Source organism: Sus scrofa, chromosome 14 (assembly GCF_054392235.1).
Source record: "Sus scrofa isolate SSC_HxYL_T2T_F1_AM1 chromosome 14, Sscrofa_HxYL_maternal_Yorkshire_Landrace_v2.0, whole genome shotgun sequence".
NCBI lineage: Eukaryota > Metazoa > Chordata > Mammalia > Artiodactyla > Suidae > Sus > Sus scrofa.
Window position 1 is genome coordinate 77,148,316 of NC_139396.1, and position 13,414 is coordinate 77,161,729.

A 13,414-nucleotide genomic window follows, 5' to 3' on the forward strand; every position below is an offset into this window, starting at 1 on the left:
AAAAAATTGGGGCCCCACCTATGACATGCAAAAGTTCATGGGCCAGGGGTTGAACCTATGCCACAGCAGTACAACACTGGAGAACTCCATGAGAAAAAATATTTTTAAATGGAGGCAGGGGTGGGATAGGATGGTGAAATTATTTGGACCTCTGTTTTGAGCAAAAGCCTGTGTGGCTTAAGAAAGCTACATAAAATGAATTTCTACCATATTCCTGAACTCCATCCTGATATGATTTTACTCATGTAGTAAATATTCACACTTTTATTTAATTGGTGGAAATCCTTTGATGTGTATTTTCCAAGTTTTGGCTCCTTACAAGTGGAACACACAGTTAAGTAGAATTAGAGAATCCCAGGGCAGAGGATGTATAGGACACAATAAAGAATCAAGAGGAAGGAAAGAGAATTCAGTCTCTTGTTCCTACACTAGCAAGTCGGTTCAAGTAAAGAACATCTATAGGGAAGGAAAAAGGAGAAACAACTATGTTATACCAAAGCAGTAACTTTACATCTGCTTTAGTTTAGCCTAAACCATGAAAAATCCATACTGTTGCCTTCTGGGTAATATGAGAACTTACCAAGTGCAGTGTAGTGTTTGGACCTCCAGTAGCCAGACATTTCTGTCTTATTCTTCATTAATTTCTCATGTTCAGGTAACCCTGCTCTGAAGTCAAAATCTTATTTTATCTTCTAGTGAAAGAATCTCAGTTCTTTTATATTATTTTCTATCATTCCTTGATTTATTTGTTATGTCCCTGAATCTTTACTGTGAGTCTGGGTACCAGATCTTCTTGATTCAGTATTTCTGTTATCTCAATGGATGTCATTTCTTTTTCAATATTTTTCTTAATAGGCTTGTGTCTGGAGAAAAGAGTCTTCTATAAGCTTATATCAGGACTTCACGCTAGTATCAATTTACATCTCTGCGCAAATTATCTTTTGAAAGGTAATCAGATTTCTACATAGAAATTGTGCCTCAGTATAAAAATAGTTGGGGGGAAATATGTATTCTCTATCAAGAAAGGATCCTATTTCTTAAAAGCATGTAATATATTTCTCTTTCTTTTTAGAAACTTGGGGTAAACCTAGCTGGGGACCTAATATGAAAGAATTTAAACGCCGCTTTGACCCTGTGGAAACCAAGGGAGAAGGTCCAAGGAGGCTAAAGAATCTATACTTTTTATATTTAATTGAACTGCGAGCTTTGTCAAAGGTGGCCCCATATTTTGAGCGCTCAATTGTCGACCTTTACACTGGAAATGTAGAAGAAGACGCTGACACAAAAACCCTTCTCCTGAATATCTTTCAAGATACAAAGTAAGAGTTGAATTAAATTCTCCACTCTGTAGCTGAATGATGCAGTGCCTGAAATACAACAAAAACTGACTCCTAAAAGTTAGGAAAGGGGAAAATTAGAACTGAAAAAGCAAGTGTTCAGTAGAATGGCAGCATTTAAAATTTTTTCTAAAAATGTTGGCTGAAAAGCATCTCTAAAGCTTTGTTGCATAAACTTTCACACTTGAGAGTAGGGTATATTTTTAAATATAACTTAAAATTTTATGTAATACCAAAATTAATGATATTTTAATGTTCCTTCTACCAGTTTTTTATTCTTCCAGTTGCTATTTAAATTCAGATGCTAGTATGTGTTAGCATAAAGATAGATTACTTAAGAGAACGTTAGCATTATTTTCTATAAACCTTTTTAAAAAAAATCCTGGGTCTATAAAATTGGAGTTTACTGAGTGTTAACTGAATTTTCCTTCATGCTCATTTTAAGAAATATTTAAAGACGGAGTTCCCATTATGGCACCATGGGTTAAGAACCCCACATAATGTTGTAAAGATGCAGGTTCCATCCCTGGCCTCACTCAGTGGGTTAAGGATCCATTGTTGCTATAAGCTGTGGCATAGGTCACAGAGGTGGCCCCGATCTGGCACTGCTGTGGCTGTGGCATAGTCAGGTGGCTGCAGCTCTCATTTTGACCCCTAGCCCAGGAACTTCCATATGTTGCCGGTGTGGTCACTAAAATAAATAAATAAATGTTTAAAGAAAGTTATGCAGTAAGTTTTAAAAGATGTTTTAAAATGTTAAGAGAGTGTTGTGCATTTTTCACATAAATCGTTTTTAGTTAATTTATTAGATTATGTGATTTTTTTCAAAACACAGTCTTATAGACTGCAAAGTTTTCTTTATCTCGCTTTACTCTTTTGTTAAATAGTTTATATGTGAACTGTTTGCTACTGTCCTGTGTTACTAAACCTTACACGTGAGTAAATTATGAATTTTAAATATTTGTAGAGATAGAAGATTCTAGCAGAGCTTGAATTTTTCATCTGTAACTTATGTCATTTCATCAGGTCCTTCCCCATGCACTTTGATGAGAAATCCATGTTTGCAGGTGACAAAAAGGGGGCCAAATCTTTAAAGGTAAAAAGTTCTTGATTGGGAGGTCAGGGTGGGGAGCAGGTTGCTGGTTGTAATTTAATCATGTTTATCTAAACTTTCTTTCCCTATTCTCCATCTTGTTGAAGTTAGTCTGAGTGGATTTTACTGCAAATGATATGAAAAGCTCCTTCTCCATACTTTCTTCTCAATTCCTTTCTGGTTTGACCAGCTGCTTAGTGAATCCTCATTCATTACTCTGACTAATGACATCTTTGTAAATGTCTTTTTAAAGGGTATTATTTTGAGAAAGTTTTCTTTCTTTTCTACTTTTATTTACTGTTTTGATGTATCTTTTTAAAAAAATTATGTACTGTTAGCCACTTTGAAGGCAATAAATAAAACTTTTCTAAAGTTTATTTTGGGAATGTTATAGCTTTTAAAACCATTATGTTTTTGTCCTTATGGACTAACATATAAGGCAAAAATTACCTGTTGACCTGCAATATCAGAAAGAGGATGTATCTTAAGATTATCATGAAACATCATGTTAGCACTTTGTTTTCATTTGCTTACAGTAATTAAGAAACACAATTATACCTTGACAGTGTTCATAAAAGTATGTGAAATTGGCCAGTAGTCTTCTACTATAGCTCCACAATTTTTATATGCCATTCTGAAATCCAAAAAGCTCCAGAAACTGAAACATTTTTCTTATGTTCGGTGTAAATTAATTTGGTAGCCGAACTTAACCTGGACTGATATAAGATTGACACAACACTGTAAATCAACTATACTGTAAAAAAAAAAAAAAAAAAAAAAAAAAAAAAACAACCATAAAACCTTGAATATTGCGTTTTTTAAAAATTCTGCTTTGTATAAATGTTCTTACATTTTGCTGCAAGAACAGTCATGTATTCGATGACCGAGCATTGCCCTACACTCTGGTTGAGTGTTTCATAGTAAATAGTGTATGTGTAGTGTTGTAAATCTGAAAAATCCCAAATTCTGAAATGCATTTGGCTCTGAAATGTTTTAAATGTGAACATCTAGTGCTGTAAGAACTAATAAATTTTCAGAGTTTCTTGGTATTTCTAAGATGAAGTAATTTAGCTACAACTATATTTTAGTTTTAGAAGGTTGTTTTGTTTCATGGTTATTTTAGAGGTATATTACTATTGTGATATTTAATATAATGTTAATTCGTTCTTGTCATGCTTCCTATTTTCTGAGTGTTTATACAAATATTATACTTTTGATCTTCACAATGCTCTTGTTTAGTAGAAAAGACAACTATAATTATGTATCTTTTTGTAAACAAGGAAGGTAAGGCTGAGAATGGACTAAGGTTTCACAACTAGCTTCACAAATACTGGAAATTTGGTTCTCTATTTTTCAGAGGTGTATAAAGGAAAGTTTAAGTCAATTTTTCCACCTGCTCCAAAGAACATGAACTACAGGGAAATGGAGAGCACAGGAGTCTTTGTGTTCTGTTCATGTTATCTTTCTTTTGGCCAAGACATTGATTTTTTTTTTTTTTTTACATTTTCCCTGTGAAAAAGATGAGGCAACTTTCTCTTAACTAGTATTGTCCTCAGAGAGGGTAAGACCGACCTTAAGAGTCACAGAAACCCATGTGCAGGTTTTTGCCGGCAGAAGAGTTACCTAACTGGGTGGGAAACTAACACAGCAGAATTCAAGGATCCAGTGAGCAAGCATGCTTGGAGCAGTTGCAGTAGCAAGTGTGGAGAACTGGAAGACCATATACCCCCTATATAGCCCTGTAGTCCTTGCTGCTGCTGCAGCATGTGTTACAAACACAGTGTGGTCCTGAGGAGAGAGATGGAGGTTGGTCATTGTCCTAGGACAGCTTTCTCACTTAATCCCACACAAAGCAATGTATCAGAAATAAATGAAATACAATATAGATATATTTACCACTGGTTGTATGCAGGTATCAAATGGTGCCTTACCCCTGGTTGTATGCAGCAGTTAAGCTCCTTCAAAGGAGAAATGGTGAATTATTTACTTTTCTGTCACCACACATTGTATATGTTGGTGCTTTGCATGGAGTAGCCCCTCAATAAAAAGTTGGTTGAACTAATACATGTGGAATGAATTTTATAAACTGTCATTAATGTTAGCCATTTTATGTGCCATGTTATGCTCTACAAATTCAAGTGTTTTTTCTTTGTTATTGAAAAACAACTCATTCATGAATAAGCTTCAAAGTCTTATTTCTTATAATTCAGAAAAATGCCATTTGATTTTAAATGTCTAATTAAATTGAAAATATTTTCTGCATGTTAGGAGGAATTCCGGCTACATTTCAAGAATATCTCCCGTATAATGGACTGTGTTGGATGTGACAAGTGCAGATTATGGGGGAAATTACAGGTTTGTGTGTTGTCTTCTGTCTTGAAACTATTATTCATCTTAAATTTCTCTGCAAGAAGTTGAAAGTTTTTATTAAAATTGTACTCATTGTTCATTGAATTAGAAATTCAAAGTGTCATTTCTCTGTTTTATTTATGAAAAAATATTAAGCTGTGTAATATGTGTATATATAAGGATATTCTTCCTATTTGGTTAATGATTTTGGTTTTATTGTATCTATTTCTGTTGGTACAATCTGAGATTCACTTCTGAAGTTGGTTATAAATACACAGTGTATTGGTGTTTTATATATGTATATACAAGGTGAAATATAATTACATAAAAACTTAATTATCAAATTTTGGTCACTAAATGTGTGTCAGTGATCAAAAGGAGGAGGCCCCTTAGTCACAAAACAAGGAAGTTCTGCTTAGCAGGCCCGTTTCCTTATATATTTAGTATAAAAAGAATTAGGTGGTATTTTCTTGCTTGTCTTTTTACAGAGATGATAGTAAGTAATAGAAAGTCAAGAGGGAGAATTTTTTTAATGGAAGCTAAACTGAAGTAAGGTTTTTCTTTTTCTCTAGTGCAAATAATTGAGAAATCAAGTATAGGTATCACTGTACATTAAAACTTATAATAAGGAGTTCCTCTGTGGCTCAGAGGGTTGAGTATTCAGCATTGTCATTGCTGTGACTCAGGTCTCTGCTGTGGTGAGGGTTTGATCCCTGGCCTGAGAACTTCCTCATGCCATGGGTGTAGCCAAAAAGAAATAAACAGGAATTCCCTTCGTGGCTCAGTGGTTAATGAATCTAACTAGGAACCATGAGGTTGTAGATTCAATCCCTGGCCTTGCACAGTGGATTAAGGATCCGGCATTGCCGTGAGCTGTGGTGTAAGTGGCAGACGCAGCTCTGATCTGGCGTTACTGTGGCTGTGGTGTAGGCCAGTTGCTACAGCTCTGATTGGACCCCTAGCCTGGGACCCTCCCTATGCCGCAGGTGCAACCTTAGAAAAGACAAAAAAAGACGAAACAACAACAAAAAGAAACCAAACCAAAAAAAAAACAAAAATTTATAATAATTTCTGAGTTTTGAATTTTTAAGGGCTATAGAAGTGCTTTCAAGGTTATATATTGAACACTGTAATCCTAATGCGATATTTTGTAGGTTAAAAAAAGGCACTTTTTAAATTTAGAATGGTTTTTTTTTCCAAATAAAATTTCCACTTTTTAAATTTGGTGTAATATGATATGTGTCCAAAAGTGTTAAGATATTCAGGTTTCCTTAGCAAATTTAGATAAATTTATTATATATGAATAATCTGTGAGGAAGTATAAACTGTATTTTGCATAGTTGAATGTTGTGAAAAGTTCAGTTCATGTGAGTTTCCTGACTTCTCATCGCAGTGACTATTCCTTCAGATCTTTATAGTAGTTGTTATTATTATGTGAATTTAATTATGAGTTTATTCCCATTTTCTTTAGACTCAGGGTTTAGGAACTGCCCTGAAGATACTATTCTCTGAAAAAGAAATCCAAAAGCTTCCAGAGAACAGCCCATCTAAAGGCTTCCAACTCACTCGGCAGGAGATAGTTGCTCTTTTAAATGCTTTTGGAAGGTAAGAACTGTTTTCTTTTTCTTTTTTTTAGGATCTTCTTATTTATTTTACCTAAATATTCAGCAACAGATTCATTTTTGTTCTACAAATGTGTCATATGAACATACAGTTTTAATTTGTTTAAATGCCTATAGATTCAGAGTGTCTTTGAGCAGAGCAGTGTTCTTAAAAAAGTATGCTAATTTTTAAGAAACCTGTTACATTTCACTTTTTCACTGCTTAAACTTGCCATAGGCTTCTTGGCCACTTAGAAATAAAAACTTTAAAACATTTTATTATAAAATTTTAAAGTATTACAAAAGAGAGGTGAATAGAATCAGTATCTTCATACTCACCACCTAATAATTGTTAATTCTTGCCATGTTTGCTCTTTAGTTTAGTCAAATATTTAAAAATAAATTATAAACATCATGGCAGTTCCTTTCCACAAGCTTCAGCATGCATTTTTTAAAAAAATATTTTTCTGTGTGACCATGATAACATTTCCCACTTAACAATGTTAACAATTCCCTAAAATCATTTACTGTCTGGCCCAAGGTCACATTTCTAAATTCTTCCATACATGTCGAGTGTCTATCATCTAAAAAGAAGTGTTTTCATAGTGAAGACATTGGTTTGGTTTTTTTTGTTTGTTTGTTTTTTGCTTTTTAGGGCCATACTCAGAGTACATGGCAGTTCCCATTAGATCTTGGTGTCTAATCGGAGCTATGCTAGCTGCAGGCCTACACCACAGCCACAGCAACCTGGGATCTGAGCCTCGTCAGTTACCTACATCACAGCTCATAGCAATACCAGATCCTTAACCCACTGAGCAAGGCCAGGGATCGAACCCACATCCTCATGGTCACTGGTCGGTTTGTTACCACTGAGCCATGACAGGAGCTCCCATGGTGAAGGCTTTTGATTCCCCTGCTGGTTTCAACACTCTGCAACAATCATAGCTGTTAAAGTAGTTTGTTTTGTTGACAAAGAGGGAGAATTATTATCACACAGAATCACACCTGTATTCACAAGCCAGTTTCTCTGCAGGTTACAGGGAAAAGTGAGAGTTCAGATTGCTAGTATTTCCCAGTTTGCCTTCTCAATTTTGTGGGGAAATGTTCTCCTAATAATATTCTCTATAGCTAACTTTAACTTGTTCAAGTACAGTAGCAGGAGTAAGGAGAGAAAGAGAGATTAAAGCTTTCAGCTGGAGTTCCCTGGTGGCTCAGCAGTTAAGGATCCAGCGCAGTCACTGCTGTAACTCGGGTTCCACCCCTGGCCAGGGAACTTCCGCAGGTGCAGCCAAAATAACTAAATAAATCTTTCAGCTGCTCTAATTCTTATCTGAGGAGGCATTTTACTTTCACTCATTCTTCCTCCAGTTTTTTGTCTGTACATAAGCATGTAGTTTGCTTGATGACAGATGGTTTTGAAAATAATTTTGAATTTGCCTGCAGAAGTGCATGCAGTACCAACTAACTGAAGAATACGAAAGAGAAAGAAAAGAATCTTAGAAAATGACTAAATAATATTATGCTGCCCTTAAAGGCAAAAAAGTCAAACCAAGGAAGAAATTAAAAAAATAAAAAATAGGGAACCAGAGTTTCCTAGTGCCTCTGCAGGTTAAGGATCCAGTGTTGTCACTGTAGCAGCTCAGTTGCTGCTGTGGCATAAGTTTGATTCCTGGCTCAGCAACTTCCACATGCTGAGGGTGCAGCCAAATAAAAAACAGAGAGCCAAGTGATAGACTCTGATGGTTTTTTTCTGTCTGTCTTTTCTTTCTTCCTTTCCTTTCCTTTCCTTTCTTTCTTTTCTTTCTTTCCTTTTCTTCTTTCTTTCTTTTTCCTTCTTTCTCTTTCTTTCTTTCCTTTCTTTTCTTTTCTTTCTTTCTTTTCTTTCTTTTCCTTCCTTCCTTCCTTCCTCTTTCCTGTCCGTTTAGGGCTGCCCCCATGACATATGGAGGTTCCCAGGCTAGGGGTCTAATCAGAGCTGTTGCCACCAGCCTACACCACAGCCACTGCAGATCCGAGCCACGTCTGTGACCTGCATCCAGCTCACAGCAATGCCGGATCCTTAACCCACTGAGCAAGGCCATGGATCGAACCCGCAACCCCATGGTTCCCAGTCGGATTCATTTCTGCTGTGCCATGACGGGAACTCCTCTTGTGGTTTCTTAACATGTATTTTTAAGTTAAAAAGAGGCAGTTAAATTAATAAATTAATTGTCCTTTCCCCATCTTAATAGCAAAAACTTCACCTGTTGCTTCTCTGTAAAGATGACCATGTAGATTGAAATTTCTAATATAAGATAGACCTAGAATATCCATCAGTAATTTGTGTTTCATGAAAATTTCAGTCCACCCACTTATGAGGCCTGCAGTAAGATAAAACAGGAGAAACTTAAAGTATTTAAAATGAAACTTAAATGAAAAAATATTTTAAACAATTTAAACATTTTGAAGTTTACAATGTTATGTTACAGGTGTTCAATATAGTGATTCACAATTTTTAAAGGTTATAGTCCATTTATAGTTATAAAACATTTGCTGTATTCCCTGAGTTGTGCAGTGTATCCTTGTAGCTTATCTAATACATAATAGTTTGTGCCTCTGATTCCACCTACTCCCATATTGCCGTTTTCCCCCTTCCCACTGGTGACCACTGTGTTGTTCTCTACATCTGTAAATTTTCTTCTTAAAACATACTTAAATCTAAATAAAATTGAGAAAGAAGCAGATGTTAACTTCCTCAAAATTTTGGAGTGTCATAAAGAGTATAAATGCACACCTTCCAGCTTCAGTTCTATAGCCTGTTGTTACCTTGTGTTCTTCTCTAGAGGGTACCGGACTCAGAACTGGGAGTCCTAGTGCTTTGGAACCCCTGCCCTGGTATTTACTGGCAGTGTGAGCTCAGGCACATCACTCCTTTCTTCCAGCTTGTTTCCTTTCTCTATATAATGAAGATGATTAAAAACCTTTCTCACAGAATTAACATGAAGATGAAATGAGGTTTTATGTGACATTGGTAACATTATTAGATGCTACCTAAAGTCCGTGCCAGTGGGCATGGTTGCGATGGTAATTTACAAACACCTTTGGATGTTCAGTACTCTGATATTTTTAGTACTTTTTGGAGTTCTTGGTGTGGCTCAGCAGGTTAGGAACCTGACGTAGTGCCCATGAGGATGCAGGTTTGATTCCTGGCCTCGCTTAGTGGGTTAAGGATCTGGCAGTGCCAGAAGCTGCAGTATTGGTCACAAATGCAGCTCGGATCTGGTGTTGCTGCCGCTGTGGTGTAGGCCTGCAGCTGCATCTCTGATTCAACCCCTAGCCTGGAAACTTCCATATGTCGCATGTGAAGCCCTGAAAAGAAGAAAAAAAAAAAAAAAGACATTTTTTGGTCTGTTTATACTAGAAGTGAGAAACTCTTAGGGGTAATGACACTCAGGGTGGGATGGTCATACAAATAAGGTACAGCCTAATTTACTCTCCCTTTGCCTCCCCAGGGAAAACAAAGAGCAGCCGTCTGCTTTTTAAAGCTTTTAAAATAGTCATTTCTTTGTCCCCCTAGTTATAAAAGTAATTCATGGTCATTATAGGAAATTTGGAAAAACTTGTAAAAGTATAATTTAGAAAATAAACTTTAAAAAATCACTCATATCCCTACCACCTAGGACCCTTTCAACATTTGTTGTATTTTTAATGTGTATTTTCTCGTTATTTATAAGTAAAAAATTTACATTATGTATATATGTGTGTGTATTTACAGAGTTGAAAGCGTACATTTTGTATATTTTTTTATTCTATTTTACTTGGCATTATATTGTAATCATTTCCCAGTGTTATTCAAATTTTTTCAGTGTTTTTTTTTTATTGAGGTAAAGTCAAATATGCAGCTTTATGTTAGTTTCAGGTATGCAGCATAAGGATTCAGTATTTGTATATATTGCAAAATGATTGCTGCAATTAGTCTAGTTAACATCCATAACACACGTACATTCCATAGGTTGTCTTTTGGTTTGGTTTTTTTTGTTTTTTTTTTTATGGTTTTCTTTGCTCCGCAAAAGCTTTTAAGTTTGATTAGGTCCCCTTGGTTTATTTTTGTTTTTATTTCTGTTGCCTTGGGTGACTGACCTAAGAAAACATTTGTACAGTTGATGTTAGAGAATATTTTGCCTTTGTTCTCTTCTAGGAGTTTGGTGTCTTTTCTTATGTTGAGGTCTTTTTTAAAGTTTTTTATTTTTTCTATTATAATTGATTTACAATGTTCTGTCAATTTTTGCTGTACAGCAAAGTGACCCAGTCTATATTATACATATACATTCTTTTCCTCACATTATTCTCCATCACAAGTGACTAGATATAATTCCCTGTGCTATATAAAGCAGGATCTCATTGCTTATCCACTCCAAATGCAATAGTCATCTGGTAGCCCCAAACCCCCAGTCCATCCCACTCTGTCACCCTCTCCCTCACCCTTGGCAGCCAAAAGTCTGTTCTCCATGTCCATGAGTTTGTTTCTTTTCTGTAAATAGGTGCATTTGTGCCATATATTAGATTCCAGTTACAATTGATATCATATGGTATTTGTCTTCCTCTGACTTATTTCACTTAGTATGATAATCTCTAGTTGCACCCATGTTGCTGCATTATTTTGTTCTTTTTTATGGCTGAGTAGTGTTCCATTGTATATATGTACTATATCTTCTTAACCTATTCATCTGTTGATGAACATTTAGGTTGTTTCCTTGTCTTGACTTGGCTATTGTGAATAATGCTGCAGTAAACATACAGGTGCATGTATCTTTTTGAATGGAAGTTTTGTCTAGATGTATGCCCAGGAGTTGGAGTGCTGAGTCCTATGGTAGTTCCGTATTTAGTTTTCAGAGGTACCTCCATGATGTTTTTCATAGTGGTTGTACCAATTTACATTCCCACTAACAGTGTAGGAGGGTTCCCTTTTCTCCGTACCCTCTCTAGCATTTGTTATTTGTTGACTTGTTAATGATGGCCCTTCTGACTGGTGTGAGGTGGTACCTCATAGTAGTTTTGATTTGCATTTCTCTAATAATCAGTGATGTTGAGCATTTTCTCATGTGCTTGTTGGCCCCCTGTATATCTTCTTCGGAGAGATGTCTATTCAGGTCTTCTGCTCATTTTTCAATTGGGTTGTTGGTTTTTTGCTGTTGAGTTATATGAGTTGTTTGTATGTTTTAGAGATTAAGCCCTTGTCAGTTGCATTGTTTGAAACTATTTTCTCCCATTCGGTAGGTTGTCTTTTGGTTTTTTGGTTTTTTATGGTTTTCTTTGCTTGTCAGTTTGATTATGTCCCATTGGTTTATTTTTATTTCTGTTGCTTTGGGAGATTGACATAAAAAAACATTTGTACTGTTAATGTCAGAGAATGTTTTGCCTATGTTCTCTTCTAGAAGTTTTATGGTGTCTTGTCCTATGTTTAAGCCTTGAAGGTATTTTGAGTTTATTTTTGTGCATGGCGTGAGGGTGTGTTCTAGTTTCATTGATTTACATGTGGCTGTCCAGTTTTCCCAGCACCACTTCCTGAAGAGACTATCTTTTTTCCTATTTTATATTCTTGCCTCCTTTGTTGAAGATTAATTGACCATAGGTGACTGGGTTTATTTCTGGATTCTCTATTCTCTTCCATTGATCTGTGTGTCTGGTTTTTGTACCAGTACCACACTGTCTTGATTACTGTAGTTTTGTAATATTGTCTGAAGTCTGGGAGAGGTATGCCTCCTGATTGTTTTTTCTTTTTCCCCTCAGGATTGCTTTGGCAATTTTGGGTCTTTTATGGTTCCATATAAATTTTTGGATTATTCTAATGCTGTGAAAAATGTCATGTGTAATTTGATGGGAATCACATTGAATCTGTAGATTGCTTTGGGTAGTATGGCCATTTTAACAATATTAATTCTTCCAGTCCAGGAGCATGGCATATCTTTCCATTTCTTTGAATCCTCTTTAATTTCCTTGATTAATGTTTCATAGTTATTAGCATATAAGTCTGTCACCTCCTTGGTCAGGTTTATTCCTAGGTATTTAATTTTGGGGGGTACAATACTAAAAATATGTATTTTCATATTCCTTTTCTAATATTTAATTGTTAGTATACAGAAATGCAACTGATTTCTAAATGTTAATCTTGCTGCTACTTTGCTGAATTCATTGATCAGTTTGAGTAGTTTTTGTGTGGAGTCCTTAGGGTTTTCTATATATAGTGTCATGTCATCTGCATAGAGTGACAGTTTTACCTCTTCTCTTCCAATTAGGGTACCTTTTATTTTTGTTTGTCTGATTGCTGTGGCTAGGACTTCCAATACTATGTTGAATAAAAGTGGTGAGAGTGGGCATCCTTGTCTCGTTCTAGATTTTAGTGAGAAGGCTTTCAACTTTGCTCCATTGAGTATTATATTGGCTGTGGGTTTGTCATAAATGGCTTTTATTATGTTAAAATATGTTCCCTCTATACCCAGTTTGGTAAGAGTTTTTATCATGAATGGATATTTGATTTTGTCAAGTGCTTTTTTCTGCATCTATTGAGATGATCATGTGTTTTTTACTTTTCTTTTGTTAATGTGATGTATGACGTTGATTTGCATATGTTGAACCATCCTTGTGAACTTGGGATGAATCCCACTTGGTCATGGTGTATGATGTTTTTGACATGTTGTTGGATTTGGTTGGCTAAAATTATGTTGAGAATTTTGTGTCGATATTCATCAAAGATATTGGCCTGTAATTTTCTTTCTTGGTAGTATCTTTGTCTGGTTTTTGGTATTAGGGTGATGTGGTTTCATAGAATGTCTTTGGGAGTGTTATTATTTATTAAGTACTTAAAGGAGCTCAATACTGCATACCATATCATCTTACACTATAGAAAGAAAAATATTAGATTTTTTTTTGGCCGCACCTTCAGCAAGCAGAAGTTCCTGGGCCAGGGATCAAACCATGCCACAGCAGCAACCCAAGTCACTGCAGTGACACCACCAGATCCCTAACCTACTGAGCCACAAGAGAACTCTGAAAAA

The 13,414-nt window shown here is 35.7% G+C and overlaps 1 protein-coding gene across 3 annotated transcripts in view; it reads left to right on the forward strand.

Moving 5' to 3' along the window:
* The window catches only part of ERO1B (endoplasmic reticulum oxidoreductase 1 beta), a 64,953-nt gene that overhangs the window by 47,239 nt on the left and 4,300 nt on the right, over window positions 1–13,414 (forward strand). For all 3 annotated transcript variants that reach the window (XR_014827831.1, XM_084996829.1, XM_084996830.1), the window contains 5 exons: window positions 856–948; window positions 1,073–1,319; window positions 2,364–2,433; window positions 4,699–4,785; window positions 6,251–6,384. Coding sequence is in view for 2 of the 3 variants with exons in the window: in XM_084996829.1 (XP_084852955.1) it covers window positions 856–948; window positions 1,073–1,319; window positions 2,364–2,433; window positions 4,699–4,785; window positions 6,251–6,384 (631 nt within the window). In the remaining variant the exon portion in view is untranslated. The remainder of the gene's footprint in view (window positions 1–855; window positions 949–1,072; window positions 1,320–2,363; window positions 2,434–4,698; window positions 4,786–6,250; window positions 6,385–13,414) is intronic.